This window comes from Anabrus simplex, chromosome 1, assembly GCF_040414725.1.
Source record: "Anabrus simplex isolate iqAnaSimp1 chromosome 1, ASM4041472v1, whole genome shotgun sequence".
Taxonomy (NCBI): Eukaryota; Metazoa; Arthropoda; class Insecta; order Orthoptera; family Tettigoniidae; genus Anabrus; species Anabrus simplex.
The window spans coordinates 1024063205-1024085968 of record NC_090265.1 but is presented as its reverse complement, the minus strand read 5'-3'; the positions used below and the strand labels follow the sequence as shown (position 1 = coordinate 1024085968).

General features: G+C 38.9%; 1 protein-coding gene across 2 annotated transcripts in view; it reads right to left on the bottom strand.

Annotated features, from left to right (window-relative positions):
* LOC136875748 (luciferin sulfotransferase) overlaps positions 1–22764 on the bottom strand; it is a 246934-nt gene that overhangs the window by 4531 nt on the left and 219639 nt on the right. For both annotated transcript variants that reach the window (XM_067149333.2, XM_067149325.2), the window contains exons 5-6: positions 17258–17378; positions 13081–13175 (exon numbers count right to left, since the gene is read on the bottom strand). In XM_067149333.2, the coding sequence (XP_067005434.2) occupies positions 13081–13175; positions 17258–17378 (216 nt within the window). The remainder of the gene's footprint in view (positions 1–13080; positions 13176–17257; positions 17379–22764) is intronic.

Here is a 22764-nt window from a genome sequence, read left to right as displayed (position 1 = left end):
TAATAAGTGATACGACTTTCAGGTATTTCAAACAAGCTCATATATCAAAATATGTCCCACCTCGTTCATTCGACAGCTAATGTAAATTCTCGTCGATAGGACGATGACTTTGTAATTGAATACATGATTTAATCGTGTAAATAAGGCGAGTATTACAAGATACGCCATCATCCAATTATTTCTGTGTACAACGGTACTAGTGCATAAAGTGTTTTGAACATCTTCAGAGTGAATTGCATATCTAAGGAAAGGACTAAACAGGACAGTCACACACTCAAGAAAATTTACAGTGTCTAATTTATAGGTTTAATATGGTGGCATATCCTTGTATAAATTATCCATCTGTTTTCTCAGACATTAAAATTAAGAAAAAAAAATTCATTCTTATCATTTCATAGGTAAATAACATTCCTCTCATAGTTAAGGTTCTCCTACTGTATAAACAGTTTACTGCCCTTCAGGACGTTTCACTTACCCGTTTGCTCTACCGATGCAGCTAGCGTGTTGTTCCAGTAGGGGAGATGATATTTCGACCCCGGGCCTAGTTCGTAGATCTCATGCTAGGTACTCCATTCCAGTGTCATGTTACAGGACTGTTTTAATCTAATTGATGTACTTATACTACGAAAAAGGTACAGTATTTAATGCGAAAATCCTTAGCAGGAATCTGGAGCTGACAGTTTATCACACGGTAATGAGACCTGTGGTGATAAACATTGTGCGGAGACTGTGAATATGACAAAAGGTGATGAGGAGTTGTTACGGACATGGGAAATGAAGATACTTAGGGAAGTCTATGGACTAGTATAGGATGATGGACTCTGGCTGATCAGGAGTAATAAGAAAATGAGTGAGTTGTACAATAAACCAGATATAGTAGCAGACTTCGATGGGAAACCAGAAGGACGCCGTATGAGGGGAAGACCAGGGATGAGATGGTTGGGCAATGTGGAGGAGGATTTGGGAATGCTGGAAGTTAGAAAATCTAGAACCAAAACAGTCAAAATAGTAAAGTGGGTTTAGATTACCCAGGAGGCGAAGGCCCTACAGGGGCTGTAGCGCGAATAAGTTACTAAGTAACTAAGAAGATGACTTCCTCACAAAAAACCTTTCGATATAAACAGAATGAACATATTGTGCAGGTGGCAGGATTACAAATATCATATCTGCGGCCACCGGCTATCCAAAATTTATAAATGTCTTTGCGTTTCGGGAATGTATAAAGCTGAATATTTCTTTGGCGTCCAATTTGTGTGCGGTTGAGTATACAATGAAAAGTAATATATAAAAAGGAGATCGACATCAATATTACAAGTGGAAGTTACATCTATATCTGCACCACTCACAGTCGATTATCCACATCCGTGAGTGCCAAATAATGTTCCACCACCGAGATAGCAAATGTGCGCAGATGGGGCTTCACCACTACTACTAAAAACGTTTTCATTCCTCCTCTTAGGCCGGGAGGTTTGTTACGGTGAAGGAGATGTGCGGAGAAAGTGAGAGGGTTGGCGGCCGTGGCCTACGGTAGGAACTGTCCCGACATTCGTCTTAGTGCAAGAGAATGGAAAACCACGGAAAACCATTCTCATGACAGCCGACGGTGGGAATCAGTCCCTCTCCGTTTCCCGAATGCAGAGGCGTAGAGCTACGGAAGAGCCGTGGCCACCCCTGCTGTCCTCGGTTCCTCGCTTCACGACTCTTCGTCCACAATAAGCTCTTTGACATTCTAACGAGCCACTCCATTTGCGTTTTAGCCATCTTTTATACGGTACATATATAGTGGTCCGCCTCTGTGGTGTAGTGGTTAGCGTGATTAGCTGCCACCCCCGGAGGCCCGGGTTCGATTCCCGGCTCTGCCACGAAATTTGAAAAGTGGTATGAGGGCTGGAACGGGGTCCACTCAGCCTCGGGAGGTCAACTGAGTAGCGGTGGGTTCGATTCCCACCTCAGCCATCCTGGAAGTGGTTTTCCGTGGTTTCCCACTTCTCCTCCAGACGAATGCCGGGATGGTACCTAACATAAGGCCACGGCTGCTTCCTTCCCTCTTCCTTGCCTATCCCTTCCAATCTTCCCATTCCTCCACAAGGCCCCTGTTCAGCATAGCAGGTGGGGCCGCCTGGGCGAGGTACTGGTCATTCTCCCCAGTTGTATCCCCGACCAAGAGTCTGAAGCTCCAGAACACTGCCCTTGAGGCGGTAGAGGTGGGATCCCTCGCTGTGTCCGAGGGAAAAGCCGACCCTGGAGGGTAAACAGATGATGATGATAATGACATATATAGTGGCATTTTGCGAAGGAATGAAATTTTACGTATTTCTTCGCCCCACTATTTATCAAATGTTTATTATTGTATATTTTGCAATATATTCCTAGAACTCATGGAGACGAATAAAACGAAATCTGTCAGGACGTGCTACCATGCCGAAATCCACAGCTGCAATAGTTATTAGCCATTCGGCACAGTGATTTTAGTTCCGCAAGATGGCGGTACAATTGCATCCCTCGACATCGTCATACAGAGGTCACACTCTTGTTGCTGGGTACAAAATTAGTTCTTCTTTTATGTGAGATATTGAACACTGTCATAGCACATGTTGTCCAGTAATATTTTCCTTGTAACACTCTTTAAAACTTTATAAACCTCCACGTGTTTGTAACGCTCACCGGTACGCTTAAATCATTGACGTTCTCCTTTCATTTGATTCACGGGATGATCTGGAAGTAATAATAATTATGACGAACTCAGTTGATTGTCCTTTGTTTCTAAGATACTGATTTCGTTACCAGCTGATGTTGGTGATGTTTGAGGGTGTATACTGTAGGCGTAACAAATCCGTGTCGTTCTTTCTAGCACGTTGAACTTCTGGCATTACCGGATCTCTTAAAACTATAGCAATTGAAAGGGTGTCATTTAAATGTCTTTATTATTATTATTATTATTATTATTATTATTATTATTATTATTATTATTATTATTATTATTATAGCTGCCTCTGTGGATCCGTGGTAGAGTGTCGGCCTCCGAATCCCAAATAGCGGGTTCAAACCCGGCAGAGGTAGTCGGATTCTTGAAGGGCGGAAAAAAGTCCATTCCACACTCCATGTCGCACGATGTCGGCATGTAAAAGATCTCTGGTGATACGTTTGGTATTTACCCGATAAAATTAATTAAATCTCAGCCATAGACGCCCAAGAGAGATCCGGTTTACTCTGTCTGCCATCTAGCGGACCTAGAGTAAAACGGAACGTCGAAACTGACGAGCAGACAGCCAGATGGCGTCAATCGAAATGTTTGCACACGGTAGCTGAGGCCATACGATTATTATTTATTATTATTATTATTATTATTATTATTATTATTATTATTATTATTATTATTATTATTATTATTATTATTATTATTATTATTATTATTATTATCATAAATAAGAAAGGCTGGGACGTTAAAACAACACTACTCGCCGCTTTAAATATATTCCAGATTGTGTTTAATACAATGATTTTAATCACATGTAATTTTCAAACCATCATTTAAGGAGTTTCAAACGCAAAATTTTCATTTCGTCGTTGCCGGGACAAAACCTCCTATGTGAAATACTTTAGCTTAGAACTTTGGCCGGTAAGGTTCTGTCATCTAAGGTGCAATATTGTGTGAATATTGTCAAGGCATTCTCGCTCTTCATAATGTATGTGCTGCGGGTCAGTATATCTCCAAAAATATTATCACATAGGAGGTTTTGCCCCGGCAACGACGATATGCTTTATACTCGATGTTTATATTCGAAACCTTCAGAATCATCTAAATGTTACCATAATAATAATAATAATAATAATAATAATAATAATAATAATAATAATAATAATAATAATAATAATAATAATAAAGCAAAGCAAAGTCGTCTCCCTACAGATCATGAAGGCCCTGGGAGGAGTGAAAGGTAAAGGTTTCCACTATCGTTAACTTCGGCACTTGGTGGGGCAGAGTGGTTAGCTCTATGCCCGGCCGCCTTTCCCCCAGGAATTAACATGGTACTCATTTTTGGTGTAGCCTGAGTGAACCTCAGGGCCATGTGCACACTTCCTTAAGTGCGGGCCGAGTACGCCTTTACCGCCTCAGCGAGGCAGCCCCTAGTAATAGATCTCATGTGGTCCTTTGTTTCAACATGGCTACGCCAGTGGCAAACACTACCACACGAGGAAACTAAATTACCTCGAATAAGTCGATTCTTTAAATAAAAATAAAAATAATAATAATAATAATAATAATAATAATAATAATAATAATAATCTTAATTTCTCATCAAAAGCTGGATATTGGTGGCCTTAATTTAATAAGCCATCTAGGCCAAAGGGCAATATTTATGCACCCTGAGCCGTAGTTTATTTGCCTAAGGGTGGTCGCTTCCTTTCCACTCCTCTAGTCAACAGCATGTGTCAGCGCACCCAAGTTCCATCCACGTCCATTATTGCTTAACTTCAGGAGATCTCATGTGATCCTTTGTTTCAACGTGGCTACGCACGTGGCAGACTTTACTACACGATGACACTAAATTATCTTGAATAAGTCAGTATTTTATTACAATGTTCACTAAATCTTAATTCACAAGTCGATTATTTAAAAAAGTTCAAAATATTCGACGTTGAATACTCTGTAACCCATGCTACGTGTCCTTTGTGTCCACTGATTTCGTGTTCAGAGCATATAATACCTAACGTTCATGGTAATTAACTACTAAATCTGTTAGAGTGGTTTCAAACTAAAGGGATTATAATGCAAATGTCAGTTTAGGACATTCACCGCACTATTGGCACACAGTGATTAGTAACTAAATGCTGCTAGGAAGTGAGCTGCTGGAATATAATATTAAAACACGACAATGTTCTTCAGAATCTTCATCCAGGAAGAATTAATTTTGGTAAAGGAGCAATGTAACGAATTTCTTCTTCCCCTACCACTTCTCCCACACCCTCGTGGGGTCACGGGTGTGAACTGTGTCATTCGTGTTGACTTGGCGTTGCTTTACGGCCGGATGCCCTTCCTGACGTCAACCTTATATGGAGGGATGTATTCACTATTACGTGTGTCTGTGGTGCTCGGTAGTTTTGTGTATTATGTGTATATTAAGACAAACATACACACCGAGCCTCCAACTCCGAGCCGGGAATAGATCCCAGGACCCTCTAAATTGAAAGTCAATATGCTGGCCATTCAGCCAAGGAGCAAGTTGGTCAATGTAACCAAAAGAACTATTATATCCATTCTTAAAGGGAAATATAGGGGGAAAACATAAAACAATTTCCCTAATGACTTTGAGGTTAACACATGAAGACAAGTGAAGATAAGGAACACTGCCTTAGTAGTTGGACGCACAGTATCCTCTGTAACAATTTGTGTGCTGAATCCGCATTTTCACATGCTTTTTGGAGTGAAATTTGAGTTTTTGCTGAGTCAGCCTTTTTTGATGCAGGCAAGGTCATGGACCTGGGAGTTATTGCCGCCTAGAAGAGTCCAGAACGCCATAATAACCTCTAACCTGACAGCTTCCTCATGGAGAAGCCCTATTGGTTAGGTGACTTGAAGTCTAAGTGTTTGTACCAACACTCTCGTCTTCATACTCATACAATACACTACACTACCAACCACCACAGAAACGTGCAGTAGTGATTACATTCCTTTACATATGGTTGGCGTCAGAAAGGGTATTCATCCATGAAACAGGCTTACCAAATGGGGACATAAAGAACACCTAGTTAATTCCTTGACTCAAGAACTACGTGTTTGTCCAAACACACTTCTCCATATATACACAAAACACCACACCAAAATACTGACCACCGCAGAAACCCTAAATGCATTCCATCACACATAATTGTTGCCAGCAAGGGCCCAGAATTCACTGCACATACGTCTCCACCAGGATGTGGGAAAAGCGGGAGAGTCAGTGGTGGTGGTAGTAGTAGTTAGACAAGTTTATACACACTTTGAGTATTTTATTGCCTACCTAAGTTCACTAAAACAGAACTTATATGTCTAAACGTCCTCAGATTCGCAATGATAATAAAGTTACGTTAATATAAAACAAATCCATCATAGCCTATACAGCGAACAAAACTTCCACAGCGGAAATATACTGGTTTATTTACGCATTTAAATTCTTTGGGATAAAGTCTCCAAAATATGCCGGACCGAATGGCCTTCTGACTCCAACTTGGCAGGTTCGATCCTGGCTCAGTCCGGTGGTATTTGAAGGTGTTCAAATACGTCAGCTTCGTGTCGGTAGATTTACTGGCACGTGAAAGAACTCCTGCGGGACTAAATTCCGGCACCTCGGCGTCTCCAAAAACCGTAAAAGTAGTTAGTGAGACAAAGGCAATAACATTATTATTACTCTTCACAATACAGAGTAAAAAGAAGTACGGCCAGATTTTCAGGACACATTCCTCTCACGTAGAAGAAGAAAATACGTTCTATGCATGTGAGTTCGGAAACGCATGTTAGGACTCATTTTCTATACCGAGCAAGTGGGTGCGCTATTTGGGTCACGCAGCTATCAGGTTGCAGTCGTGAGATAGTAGCTTCGAACCCCACTGTCGACAGCCCTGGAGATGTTCTTCCGTAGTTTCCCAGTTTCATACCAGGCGAATGCCTTAATTATGGCCATGGTTACTTCCTTCCCACGTCTTGCCCTTTCCTATCTCATCGTTACCATAAGACCTATCTGTGCCGATGCAACGTAAAGCACATTGTTACAAAAATTCTACAACACTACACAGTACATTAATCATGGCAATCACACAGTAACATACTATAGGCCTATGAAACGTTCAAAATGACCTCCGTTACCGCTGATACCTGCATCAACACACCGTCGCTTTGAATCAGCACATAAATATATTGTCAACTTCTATGGAAATATTCTGGAAATATTGCGAATAATGAATTCGCAAATACAACACTAACTGTTTCCCCGCATATGATTTCGCTCCCTTACACTCCACAAGACACGTTGCAAATGGCCACCGTTTTCTTTCACGCAAAATTATTCCTAGGCATGTTTTACATTTTTCTCTTGTGTTGTTGTTATTGAGGAAGAAAGTAAATGTGAGCCCCTTGGTGAAAATTATGCCCTTTTACTCGTCTGTTTCCGCGAATACCCGACGAGTAGAAAAAATCTCTGTTTTACTGCACAGGCGGGGGAGAAATCTCTTTGACTCAGAGGTGGTGTTTTACCTCCCGTCAGAGAAGAAACCCCTTTCTCTTTTTGAACGTTATACAATTTTTGAGGTCGGAATCTGTTTAGGGATGAAGGAGGGTGTGGAGAGAGTAACTCACCCCCCGTATTTCTTTAGTGAGAGAATGGTTTAAAATTTGGAAAAGCCCGAAATAATATTTTATTTATTTCCTATTTAAATCAGGTCGTAAGTTAGCCCAAGGCCACAGTGTTTGAAACGTATATTCGGCTTCTTGATCATTATGACTCTTTTTAAGAGTAGGATGCCAGAGTCAGTTGAGTGGCTTAGGAGGATTGGTCGTCCTTAATATTTTGTTGATCTGACATCTAATAAGTGGAATACGAAGTTTGGTTCGTACCTTTCTATTAGATTTCATTATACTGTAGGTGTTCTGGTAATCATTCTTTGTGTCTTGTTCTGAAAACCTTGTAATTTTGAGAGTGAAGTTTTTGGAATACAGCCCCAGGCTTCACAAATATTCAGGAGGATTGGTCTGACACATGCTTGGTAAATATTTCTCTTAATATTTGAAAAGATATATTTATTCCCAATCAGAGGTCTCAAAACAGCCATCCGAACCGTTGCTCGTTCTATAACCCGTCCTATATTGTGTCTCCAGCACAAACTACGGTCCATTGTTAAGCCGAGTTGGTTAATTTTGTTTGTCCAGGACAATAACACATTATTAATAGAACGATGAGTAAATTCAGGCCGACGCTCGGTGGAAATAAAACTGTGTTTGTGTAGGATTTGTTTTCACATGCAAGGCATGAGAATTTTGAATTACTCAAATGCGGGAATTTATGTAGCCAGTGAGGTGGAACCAGGCAGTATGGACGCACGGCGTTATTTCAGCAATACATTTAGAAATTGCTTGTTTAAATTCACGTAAAGATTTTCTTTGTAAACGTTTTATTTAACTAAAGCACTGAATAAAGTACGGAGAAGTGACAACTGGTGAACCGAGAGAGCGGGGTGGGGGTAGATTCCTTGATATTATTCGAAAGAATCGTGCAGTATTTTCATTGTTCCACCAGCGGTATGACAAGTGACGCCATCTTGCTGGAAACAGCAGTAGCACTCATCCCGCTGCAATAAAGCCACAAGCTGTTGCTCTTCATCTATGTATACGTCGCCATCAACTTTTATGTCAAAAAATAGAGGTCCAACGATTTTTCTTCGCGATATATTGCAGCAGACGTCGATGATTTCTTCTTAAGGAAGCGGTACTTCATCACAGACATGTGAATTTTGAGTTGACCAAATGCTGGTGATCTGGGAGTTTATGTAGTGAATGAGGTGGAACCAGATCAAAATGGCTATTAAGGATTACACCACAGGTAATATGGACGACGTTTCTCTAAATCTGTCGGCGTCAGCTCTTGGACGGCCTTTTCTCAATACGAGCTTGGCCTCCTTCAGTGCATTATGTGAGCACCCACTTGATGCTCCTTGTTGTTGGGACAAACGCTTTACATACCTATGCAGAGGTATTCAATATGGCGTTGAACATCAGGAACGAGACTATCTGTGATTAAATTAGGTCTCCCAGTTCGTTGTCTATCATCCGCGGAGAGCGTGTGGTAAAAGAGTCGTACAAGATCATTAACGGCAGTTTTTATGGTGTGGGTGCATCCGAAAACTGACGTTTCCATCTCTCAGGCCGCTGTATTAAGTATGAAAATTTTCCACAATTAAGCTTATGAACTTATTCCTTTAGGTACGTAAGATTCTATTTCTCAAAGCTAGAGTGCTCACTTTCTCATCATTAATAACATTATTTCCATACATTGCTAATTCGCATTCCAGCTCACCTTGTCTTCCGTAACATATTTCATAGAAGGCTTATTTCCGAAAAATGTATTCCATTTCTTCATTCACTGTAACTGGTCAATATCTCAGCCACATGCATCGTATTATAAATGAAATGCCTTGAAGTCTGCATTGTATTTGGCTTCATTATTGGTATATATTACCTCGTAGGATTCTATACCGCTCACAAGTTGTACATCACAGTTTTTTTTTATATCCAATCAAGGAATCTCCACATATTCGCTACTAATTCTCAACTACTTCCACTTAATAAATAATAATAACATTAAAATAATAATATTAAATAATAACAATAATAATAATAATAATAATAATAATAATAATAATAATAATAATAATAATAAATACCTATCGTTATCCTAACACAGATTAGGAAGTCATATTGAGTTCATAATTTCAACTTATTATTATTATTATTATTATTATTATTATTATTATTATTATTATTATTATTATTATTATTATTATTATTATTATTATTATTATTATTAAATATTTAAAAATCTAGTCTGAACATCATTGCCTTCAAATTACTCTACTTCTCTTACCCCCATAATTATTATCCCAGGTAACGTACCTCCCCGTACGCACATTGAGTTTATTCCTACATGTTCCGTATCGCCTCATTCGGAGTACCTTTCCGCCAAAGTTACGACCTATCCTTACCAGCTATAATTCTCTCTACTTGCATGTCTGGTGTTTCTAACTCATGAGTAAATAACTTCATTCCATCCTGCTTTCTCTCCCGTAACCTGAAAAGAAACCGCTGTAAAGTTAGTTTTGTCGTAGGGGTCATTTTCTTACGACAACATACCGTTCATTGCAACTACGAGCTGCCTTCTTTAGCTTAGGTGCAGCTTGCTTTAGTTATTAAACGACCATTCTGGAAGAACAATACAACCTATGTACTTCAAATGATTCACCTGTTCCATTTTCACATTCCCAGCCGAAATTCAATCCTCCTTCTTCCTTACGGACAACAATTTAGTCTTCACTGTGCTATGTATCGTGTCATACTTGCTGCACTTATTTTCGAACTCCAAAATGTTAGAGTGCAGGATTTCATCACAGTCTACCATTAAGACTGGAGGTCTGGAAACTCACGCTCATTCGACCCTCATGCAGTCGACCGTACTTCACTGGACGTTGAGCGAGTTGACTAGCAGCAGCATGTAGTCAGAGCTAAGGCTGCTGACAAGCCTTCCAACAGTAAAGTTACGACAAACAAGCTTTTTTTTTTTTTTTTTGCTAGTTGTTTTACGTCGCACCGACACAGATAGGTCTTACGGCGACGATGGGACAGGAAAGGGCTAGGAGTGGGAAGGAAGCGGCCGTGGCCTTAATTAAGGTACAGCGCCAGCATTTGCCTGGTGTGAAAATGGGAAACCACGGAAAACCATTTTCAGGGCTACCGACAGTGGGGTTCGAACCTACTATCTCCCGAATACTGGATACTGGCCGCACTTAAGCGACTGCAGCTATCGAGCTCGGTCAAACAAGCTTTAAAGGAGCGATGAAAGGGGAGTTGCTGTCTATAGAATCTTGCATATCTTGCGAATATTATAACGAAATATCTTTTTTTCAGTTAAACCCAACTTACTTATAGAGTGTTTCACATCGTGGAAAACATTCACAAGTATTGTTTCGTTTCAGTACAGAATGAATAAAGAGAATGTCATATACTCTGTGTGGGTTAAGCGAGTTAGTTTTGTTACTAAATTGCTGAACTACCGAGCTCGATAGCTGCAGTCGTTTAAGTGCGGCCAGTATCCAGTAATCGGGAAGGGTGGGTTTGAACCCCACTGTCGGCAGCCTTGAAGGTGGTTTTCCGTGGTTTCTTATTTTCACACCACGCAAATGCTGGGGCTGTACCTTAATTAAGGCCACGGCCGCTTCCTTCCCATTCCTAGGGCTTTCCTATCCCATCGTCGCCATAATACATATATGTGTCGGTGCGACGTAAAGCAAATAGCAGAAAAAAGAAATAATTGCTGAACTGAATTGTCTTTCATTTGCAACACTGTAGGGAGGTATAGGCAGTATTTAATTCGCTAATGGACTTCTTGTATATTCTGTGCTGTTTTTTCTCTACCGTGCAATGGGATCGTCATAAGAGAGGCGATTCTTTATTAAATAAGTAAATATCAACTTTATACTGAAAGATGGCTTTAACCCATATATGCCCCTAGTTATTTTTCGAATTCTCTTCCTAAAAGTTTGGTATTACTTCCCTTATGTACTATGAATAAATATAATATGGGAGATTTCTATTTTTCACGAGAAAGTGTTTTTTATGGTGTGTTGAAAAAGACCCAGCGGGCATATCTGGACATTTGCTTGTAACTTTACACACATACACAAAACATAATATTTGGCTATTTTTAGACAACTGAAAATCCAGCAAATTACATACAAGCTGGGAAAACACATTTTTAGGTCTGAAGGAATTGGTAAAATAGAACAACACAGTATATTACATTCAAGAAATTTAAAATCCAAGTATTTGCCAAGCATTGTTACATCCAGCATCCAAATATATACTGGAATATATCACTTTTTGTCTGTAATATTTATGCGATACACCGCTACGTTCTGGTCTATTTGATATACTCCTGCCAAAAATGTATTGCACTTCATTCCTACACACGGTTGAGTTATAGGTGGGTAAGGGTTATTCTGCCGAAGGCAGGTCCGAACCTCCGCAGACTTGAGTTATAGTTACTTTTCTTTTTTCTTCTGCTGAATACCTTTTGAAATAAATGATACGGCTTACGGCAGAGTGATTGGAAAGAAATATGATAATACTGTTATCTTTCAAGCAAACTCCAGGAAATTTATTTTGTGTGTCTATTCTTAGTTCATACTCTCCTCTCGTATGTTTCTTCATATTCTCTACACTTGGCAAGGGGATTTTCCTTGGCGATTTTCTCTTACTCTTCTGGTTTGCATTAGACTCCTCCTGGACAGAAGGCATAGTTTATGTAAAAAAAATTGTCAAAAAGTAAAGAGAATCTATTTACAGGATAATAATTCTGAATAGCGTCTGTTAACTGCAAAACAGATTTACCTAAATTCAGGTCACTTCTTAGTGTTGATGATTGCCCTTGATACAAATAAAGTGAAGGCAGTATCCCAATTTCGTGCAACCAGCCCAGGCTTTAAAGCCAAACCTAATTCGTTTGCCCCTAATGAATTGATTGTACCCTTGCCGCCCGAAGTCGGCTATCGTAGAATCATCTATTGATATTAAATTTTCAATGAGTGCAAATTTTAAAAATTAATATACTTCATTTATGTATTAGGGGTATCATTTTCCCCAAACATATCTCCACCTATAAGGATGGTATTATCTGCTAGATGAAGATATCGAAATATTTGCTCAAATATCCCTCTTGTCATGCTATCACAACACGATTGCTGTGCACATCGTCGTGCCTATCAGTGCTTTTCTCGACACAGAAAAGAATCCACTAAGAAACAAAATGCCAAAGAAGGAAAGAAGCTCCTCCACATCTATAGAGAAATTGAAATTGTTACTCTGAACAGCATATAATACAGTCATTTTCACAAGGTTATGTATAACATTTTCATCAAAGAAGAGCCGAATATAATCAAGAAGGTGACTCTCACTATTGAGTGTTACATGTCTGTTTTCATATTAAAATTCCTTGGTTGGTTCAGTGATAAAGAGATCTTCAGAATCTGCCCATTGTGGAGTAAGCAAGGGATCGGAAAGCTCATTGCTACCGCTCTGCGTACTGGAATTTATAGGCGGATGTAGGCGTTTGTTCTTCTGAAACTCTTTGACCTTCTGCTTGGAATTATATGGGCTCTCCATCAACATAAACTTCACCACCTCCCTGTAATAACATTTAATTCAGCCTGTCGTGGTCATTGCATGACTCATCTCCCGAGTCTCCGTGATCGTGATTGTGGCCAACCATCAGTTAGTAAGAAGGCATAGCACGAACAAGAAAATATTGATATGAAAAATTATTTGTGGAGATATTTTACCTGCTTCATTTCTTCAAATGTGTTAAAGAGTACATTTGGCTCATTTCTAAGCTTCCAGAAATCCAGCACGTGCTTCCAAAATGGACTGAATATTACTGGAAAGATAACAAAATATATTTCACAATTATGCTCATCAGGTGATAACAACTTATATTTCTGTCAAAAAAAATCATTATTTACAAGAGTACCAACAAACAAAAAGAGAAAAAGCAACTTGAAGGTAAGTATTATTGGTATTTGTCAAATGACATTGCACTGCAAGGAAAGATCTTTCACATATATGGAAAAAAAAACCATTACATTCCCACATTTCCTTGGCATTTCAGCAACGTACAATATGAATAATTCAATACCGATCATAATTTTGCATTTTTTCACTCACTGCACAATAATGTTTTTATTAAAATTATCGTAAACCAAACCCCATGGCGCAACAGCCCCGAAGGGCCATGGCCCACCAAGCGACCGCTGCTCAAACCGAAGGCCTGCATGATTACGAGATGTCGTGCGGTCAGCACGACGAATCCTCTCGGTCGTTATTCTTGACTCTCTAGACCGGGGCCGCCATCTCACCGTCAGATAGTTCCTCAGTTGTATATCACGTAGATTGAGTGTACCACAAACCAGTCCTGAGATGCACGTAAAAATCCCTGATTTGGATGGGAATCGAACCCAGGCCCTCCGGGTAAGAGCTATGCACGCTACCTCTACACCATGGGGCCCGCAAAATTATCGTGAAAGGGTTAAAACATGAAGTATGGAGGAACAAATATTAGTTTCAATTAGCCTCATGTTTATGAAATATACTGGATAAGCCATTTTATTGTAGTACTAGCTGATGTACCAATGCTTCGCTACGGAATTCCACAATGTATACAGAATTCTAGATGACGTACTGTACACATTGTGAGTAAGATTTTATTAATTTGCATAGCACTTAGTGTTACCCTGAAAACACGACGGGGAAGTCACCATACGGCGTTTCTCATTTGAAGACCGGGTTAAGGAATTTTAATTGTAGTGGCAGTCTCCCTTGCCTACGGCCAGTCAAAATCGAGCTGAGGGGTTTTCATTATGATGGCAGGCCCCCTTGCCTCCTGCCAGTCACAATCGAATTTATCAGTTTTCATTATAATGACAGATACTCAACCCCCACCTTCCTTTTTTAACGTATTGAAATACTGTCCCTGAGGTTTTCCCAAAGTCTTAAGGGTCCCACCAATGGACAGAAAACAAACATGACAACAATGTTAACGCAATAAAGAGTACAAATTTAAAGGTAAAATCATTAATGGTTAGTTATATGATTTATTATTGGAATGTATATGGGATAATTGACCTGGTACAGATATTGTGTAAACTGGTTCCCTAAAGAACGATATGTTTCCAAGACATACCACTAAAATTTGTTATAACAGCTTGGAAAGTGTAAAGACTTAGGAAGGCTGCGACTTAGCGAGAGTTAAAACTATCTGATATTATATTCATTGTGTTACATTAATGCAGTATCATACAGTGAATTCCATGCCGTGACAGCTGAACGAGTGTGTATCTGTCTTTCTATGTCATTTATTTAATCTATTCAAGTTCCTTACCAGTCAAAAGCATTCGTAATAGTACTGACTCACACTTAACGCTAGTATACTGTCATCAAATTAAAGCGGAGTCATTTGTGTATGGTTTGTACTTGGTTACTACGGATAGTAAAGTAAAGGCGAGAGGGTATGTGGGTGCCGTGATTCACACATGAATTTGTGTATCACTTCTCAGATTAAATAATATAACTTCCAACATTTTGTGTCTTACTTTATTCGTTCAAAGTAAGGACATCACCATGCAGCCCTCAAAATTATGCACCAAAACAGAAACATTATTTTCTGGGTAATTATTAGAGTTATGAAGAAAATTCGTATAAACGTCTTTCGGACAAATTTAATTTTAAGTACACCTGCTCTGCTCCAGGGTTTAATAGGACTAACTGCAGGCAACTCGTTCATTTTAAGGGTCCCCGGCGTATTTGCCTCCCATTTTCTTTCGATACGTGGACCGCTAGAGCGGTGTGATAGTAAAACACAGAAAAGGATGTTTTATTGGAATGCTGTTAGAATTACGAAGGAAATGCTTAGAAAAGTTTTCTACGAAATGGAATTTTAAGTACACTCGCTGACTCCGTTATTAAATAAGACTAACCGTTTAGGCAGGGTACTCACATTTAAGGGTCTCAGGCGTACATTTTCATAAGACTTGCTTCACATATCAGGGCCACCTTAAGATATACTGTAATAGTAAGTAGCCTATACGTTACCCAAATATTCCAGTTGTATGCTTGCCAAATTTTAGCACGGTTCGTCTAGCATTTTTTTTTTTACGTGAAGGAAACCAAGACAAAAAAACCGAGGCTAAAACAAGGGTCAAAACACAGCAAAACATGTTTGCTCGGAAACTGTTAGAGATACGAAGAAAATGGATATAAACTATTTCTGGAAATTTTAATTTCAGGTACACTAGGTGCGCTTCATTCTTCAGTAGGACTAACCGTTTAAGCAGCGTATTAAATTTTAATGCTGCCAAGCGTATGTTTTCCTCTGACTTGCTTCACATTTTATTTCTCTACATAGCCCATTTAGAATACAGCGTGATAGCAAGCAGCCTCTGTGTTAACCAACAGTATCAGCTATAAGCTTGACAAATGTCAGCTCCATCAGTCAAGTAATTTTTACGCGAATAAACACAAACAGTAAGCATACAAACTTTGAGGCTTATTATTTCTGCCATTTTTCCCTTAAATCATGGTTCTCACTGGAACCGCTTGATATTAAAGATTGATATTATATTTCAAATGGTGAAAGAAATTTCAAAATCGATCCGGTAGTTTCTGAGATTACCCGTTGTATATACACAAACTCACATGCACACTTCATATTATATTAGTACAGATATACATGTGTACCTATTGGAAATTCAGGACTCATTTTTAGAGAAGGTAGTAGTGGTTTTCTCTGTTTCTATTGCAGTCAATTTAGCTTAGATTTTGCATAAACATGGTTATTAACCTCATACACTTATCCGACATATGAATTGTTTCTGATAATCGATTGTACTGTGATATTTACTCGTGTGTGTGTGTATATAGGTAATTCGTTGTGGCTTGGGTTTAAAAGGGAATGAATTTATCTGTAAAAATGTTATCATAATTCTCCTGAAATACAAATAATTACTACTTAACGATGAGGATGAAGTAGTAGTTGTAGATAAAGATATCACTGCAGTGATGAACCAAGAATAGGAGCTTAAAATCACGGACGACACTTTCGACCTTGAGAATTTCGCCATGCCTACTATTCATGTCCATGAAATATCTGGTGTGCAGCACTCGACGCACCGAAGTACGTTTTACGATATTATTTGAGATATGTGTTGGTTTAAGATTTTTCAAAACAAAATGAAGGAAGGTCATCGCTTCTGGAAGACCGGTCCAAATCAAAATCTGTCACAAATTCTTAAGTTAATTTCTCCCTTTGTTTTGGTACTTCATTCAGGGGTTGAAACGACTTGCGTTTCAATGTTTCAAACAATTCATTGTCGATTTTAAATCACTTTTTGTGCGGAATGTGTAAAGTAGTAAAATGTTCCTCAGCATGAGAATCTCATGACGACAAAGAGTGCCTAAAACCACATAGAAACTATGTAAATAACACATACAAAACTTAAATCAACCAATGAATTGTGTAAAGGTACATATGAATGGTTCGCAAATATGCAAATTGAAACTTTGAGTATTGTTATGGCAAGTGTTTATCTGAAGGCTTCACAAAGGTCAGCGAAAATAGTTGGCGATTGCCTCTCTGGCTCTTACCATTTACTGTAGCTAATCACAATAATTAATGAAAAATAATTATCTCGAAAGAAATCCACAGTTGTAGACACGTTTCTTGGTGGTATCGACTCCTGCAATCAAACTCCATGATGTGATACTACGCTGTTTAATGGAGTGAAGCACCTTTAAAATATTGTATAATGCTTCAGTTCATAGATATAGACGTGGAAGGGAGTAGGTAGATAAGTGGAGCACATCCCAAAAACGTAGAAACAAAATAGTGATAAGTATAATGCACTACTCTTGGAATAGACTATGCGATTAAGAAAGAATATATGAGTTCAGTTTTGGCATACTCACATGAATCACTCAAGAAAGCTTCAAAGAAGTCCTCGATACTCCCATTATAGGCATTCCACAGTTTGTAATGGTGATAGTATGATACAGCAGCGTCCTTCGGGTCACGAGATACATAAATTATCTGCAATGAATGAACAAATTTATTAAAATATTCTTTACGTCGCACAAACACAGATAGGTTTTATGGCGACGATGGCATAGGAAAGGGCTAGGGGTGGGGAGGAAGTGGCCGTGGCCTTCATTAAGGAACAGCCCCAGCATTTGTCTGGTGTGAAAATAGGAGACCATCTTCAGGGCTGCCGACAGTGGGACTCGAACTCACTATATGCCGAATGCAAGCTGACAGCTTCGTGACGAATGAACAAATATTCTCATCAATGTAGTGATGAGATAAAATAGTTCTACCATAATTTCGATGACCGGTGTACAGCCTTAGTTAGTTAACGCGGGAATAATCGAAAATTTTCGTGCGCATTATTACCTCTAATTTTGAGAGCATTACATATACTTAGAGGGGGGGGGGGGGGGGCAAAAATTAGGTGCCATTTTGAACTGGAATACTGAAAAATTTAGGATCAAACTACACATGTAAATTATTTGTGACTGCAACTGGTTCGATTGTACGATCTAGCTGCTGGCCGGCTGCCAGCCTGCCTGCTGACGAGGAGCAGAGAGAGAGAGAAGCCAAAGAGTCAGGTCTATAATATCGGTTTAACAGGAAGTACTATAGCCATGTTGAGGGCTGTGTGAAATAAAAGAGAACTGTTGTAATGTATTCCTTACCAGGAAAAGTCTTAAGTCCTATTCACGTGTTACAGTTCGCATCGACCTATTTCCGTGTAAAATATTTATCTTCTCGCGGGAGAAATACATTAAAATGAAGAATAAGAAATAGGTAGTTTGTAATTGATTTAAATGGTAGTAGTAATAAAACAGATGCTGATCGTTTAATAGAGACGGCTCTTGATATAAATGAGAACAATGATATTGACAGCTGCAGTGATCTTAATCGCGAAACTCGTTCTCCGAACACAAGCGATGACGAAGGACAGAAGTCGAGACTTCAACACGAATCCCCAGAATCTAGTGATGCAAAAAGTATGTCTCTTTGTAAGTTATCGTTTCAGCCATATTCCTAGTCCAGAAAGGAAACCTAAAGGCCCCATTATCAGCAATGCTTATAAGGAAAAATCTGTAAAGTTCTGAATTAATGAAGGTGGCAAGAAGCGGCGGTGATTTATAAACGTTACAAAGCACTTTCGCTTGATTACATTGGAGCGTGTATTTTATGTGTGGAAGAAGAAAGTGGAAAATCGAGCTGGAAGAACAAATGTTTATGAGAATCTTTATCCTTGCTTTCAGGAGGCTAGTAAAGCAAAGAGAAAATGTTAATGATGAAGACATACGACTGTAATCTCCGAAAGTTTCGAAAGGACTTCGGGCTAAAAGGGTGATTTGCGCGCATGATGCAAAAATTGACAAATAGGACTAATTTGTGAATAAGGGCAAAGGGCAATCTGTTAATTATATACTTTCAATTTACAACACGGACCAGAGCGGTTTAGAGCGAAAAATGTCTAAACAGACCTTATTTTTGGTTGGCACACACACTGTAGCACAAACTATTAGTGTACTAACTTACTCATTTACTATAATGCCTACGATCAGCAAGGACGGTTAGCGGTTGAAAAATTATTTATTGTGTTGCAGAAGCTTGCAGGAGGCTTTAGACCAATGACTTTGAAAAATGTGTTACAGCTACAAATTCGGATAAAATGGGAAAGAGAGAGTTAAGACAGTGGTTTTGGGTATCCATCTTCCCATGTTCAGGTGGCAGTTGCGCTCTGATTCTTGACTCCTGGATCTCACATACTGATAGAGCTCATCTCCAGGATATACCACCAGGAAAAATACATCAAGGTACTTCAAATTCCTCCCCATACACTGGAAAAATATAACCCCCGGACAAGTTGCTCTTCCGACAATGGGTATAAATGTCAGAGCTTATAATGTATTGCCAAGACATTTATGTTGAGCTGGCCTTCTGACCCTAACTGGGCAGCTTCGATCCTGACTCAGTCCGGTGGTATTTGAAGGTGCTCAAATACGCCAGCCTCATGTGGCTAGATTTACGGGCACGTAAATGGACTCCTGTGGGACTAAATTCTGGCACCTTGGCGTCTCTGAAAACCGTAATAATAGTTAGTGGGACATAAAGCAAAATAACATTATTATTATTATTATTATTATTATTATTATTATTATTATTATTATTATTATTATTATTATTATTATTATTATTATTATTATTATTATTATTATTATTATTATTGAGCCTTACCATAGGGACATCATTATTAAATTAAATCATTTCATTCATTTTCAGTTCTCAACTCAAGATTTAGGGACATGATAAAATACGCCTAGTTTTCTGGAAAATTCGCAACAGAGTGACCTGTCGAGCTTGTAGTATACGTTAAATACTGCCTGGAAAAAGGAAATAAAATATGAGATGAACAGTATAGCAATGAAATGCTTATTCTTCTGCATGATATAATTATTGTTTAAAGAGTAAGTACAACTAGGCAATCAACCTCTATGTTGTTCATGATGTCAAAAAGAACTGTGTTTCGAGCATTGAGACATTAACAGTCATTTTTGCTTTACTTTTATCCCTCACACGCTTCGGAATCAACTATCAAAATTAGAGGAGTGTTTCGAAACGATTTTTTTTTTTAATATTTCTCTCGTAAGTTGTTCCCTCCAGTAAATCATTAAGCCGTTAAATATATCGAAAATCTGGTTTCGGTCTTAGTAATATTAGCAAAAGCTTCATAATTGAACTTGCAGTAGGTACTTTTCTATAGGGTCCATATGCGTTGAGATATCGGTATTAACATTGTTTTTAAATTGAACTGCACACTTTTATACACTTTTTTAAAAATTTGCTTTATGTTGCACCGATACAGATAGGTCTCATTGCGACCTAGGAGTGGGAAGGAAGTGCCCGTGGCCTTAATTAAGTACAGCCCCAGCATTTGCCTGGTGTGAAAATGGGAAACCACGGAAAACCATTTTCAGGGCTGTCGACAGTGGGGTTCTAACCCACTATCTCCCGGATGCAATCTCACAGCTGCGCGCCCGTAGCCGCATGGCCAACTCACCCGGTGTTTCTACATTTAGCATTAGTGTGATAGAAATTGTAAATTCAGGGATGTGACTACATTTTTTCTCCGGCAAGTACTTTGTGATAGTACATATATCACACCCCCGAATTATATGTAGAAGTTAGAGATATTATTGTCAGTATTCGATTTATTATTATTATTATTAGTAGTAGTAGTAGTAGTAGTAGTAGTATTTCATTTGTATATTTTGCCAGTTATATTGGTAAGCTGGAAGATATCCACATATGTAGGTATGAGTAATTTGTTTTGCATGAGTGGGAAAATATTGCTTTAATAACTCTGGTAATTTGAATGAGTCATATGGCTACCCCAGTGTCTGTTGTGATGTACTTGTGTCAGGAAATTCCATTAGTCATGTATATATCCCAGCCTGATGAGATGAGCTTGTTGTTGTACCAGGGAAATTCGATGATTCATGTAAAACTCCCGAGTGTTTGTTTATCTCTTGGAAGCAAGGAGAAGTTCAGGGCTTGGTCTTGACTAGAGATCACTCATGATTGGCGGGCAAGCACCAATCCAGACGTATCATCTGAGAGGAGGGGGATGTGAATGTCTATAAAGGTTGATGATACGGCGGCAACCAGGGACATTGTAAGGAACATTGTAAGGGTGATTGTAGAGGTGATGGTAAAGGAACGAGAAGGAAGATAACTACAACTACAACTACAACTGACGCACTGTACGGGAAGGAAGTGGTGCTGATACACGGTACTGGAGTGACACGGCTGCAATGGACTGGACTTCAAACGTTCGTGGAGCGTAGTCTTCTTATGTTCGTGGAAAGTGACTGATTGTGGAGAGTGCTTGCGCATTAAGTATTGTAGCACTTGTGGCGGCCTAGCATTATATGTTGGTGAAAGCTATCTCAGACTTTCCATAAATTTATATGTTGAGGATCGACAGACGTGTGTATATATCTTTACAACAAGTGTTAAAATATGTGAACACAGTAGTACAAGGTACAGTATCTGTGTGATGTGATAACTGCCGATTATGAGAATCGGTAAATCGAATTGATATAGAGACAGTGAAGGGTGTTTATCTTCATACATGTACATTGTTCATCGGACCATCTACAAATGGTAGCTTAGTTCTCGCTTTCGTTTTCCCACGATTTTCATTATTGTTGTTGTTGTAAATATGGAATCTTCCAGCAATATTTTATGTGTGTATTATATGTATAATGTTGTATGTTGATGAGATGCTCATGCACGAAATTTGTTCAGAATATAGTTAGCTATTTTAGAATCAATGTTATTGATAAACCTAGGTGCAGTTCCTACCTAATTAGTCGTTTTCAGGAGGTTAGGTAAGGCCTGCAGCAGATGTACCAGTACGCAGCATTATGTACACGCCCTGGGATATAAAGTCTATCATGCTCTTATCTAAATTCGAGGGATCCATTCTGGTGAACTCTGGCGCCCATACTACGGACATTTCGGTTAATTATGCTTATTAATTTTATTAAGTTTTTGAGTAATTTTATTTATATATTTTTATTCATGATTTTATTTATCAGTAGTCATCAACTTATTACAACTTCTCGAAAAACTAGGATGTCTTCAGTGATTCTTCATTGACCATTACTATTCAAACTAATCAGTAATCACTATTCAAACTTCGCCCTCTTCTATACGGCGATGTCGTCAAAGTTACTTGGTTGTCAGTGACAAGTCGAGCCAAGGTGTCCGTGGTTCCTTTACCTCGGCAAAAGCCCATTTCGGTGTATTGTAAGACGCGATAATTTTGAAGCCACCATTCCAGTCCTTGTTTGATCATTCGCTCTAGTGTCCTAAATACATAAGGTATGTTCGATACGATGTGACCAAACAGGAGTTTTCCCAATCTTCAGAATATGGTGCAGGTGAAATAATTTGAAAGCACGCAGATACGTGCTGTCTAGCCATAATATTTTTAGCAAGTTTACCAGATATCTCGAACCGTCAAGTTTCATATACAAAAGCAATGGAAAATGAATGATATCGGGACAAGGGCAGTGTTAGAATTTTTTTCAGTGCTCGAAGCAGTTTTTCTAGAACAAAAGGGCGTAAATGTCGGATTGGTCACTCCGAAATGATGAAAATTCCAGCTCCACGGACAAGGAGCCAGCTTTCATAATAGATCCTGTTTGAAAGGTGGAAGGCACATAGTCATGAAATAAGACTGAAAGTTCCTTGACAACTTTTAATACAAATTACACATTAGAGATGGATAAGAAGAGAGAGAGAGAGAGAGAGAGAGAGAGAGAGACAGAGAGAGCACCACTAATTTTTTTCCAACTCTGATGATTCTTATATTTCATCAACTGTTTGACTTTAC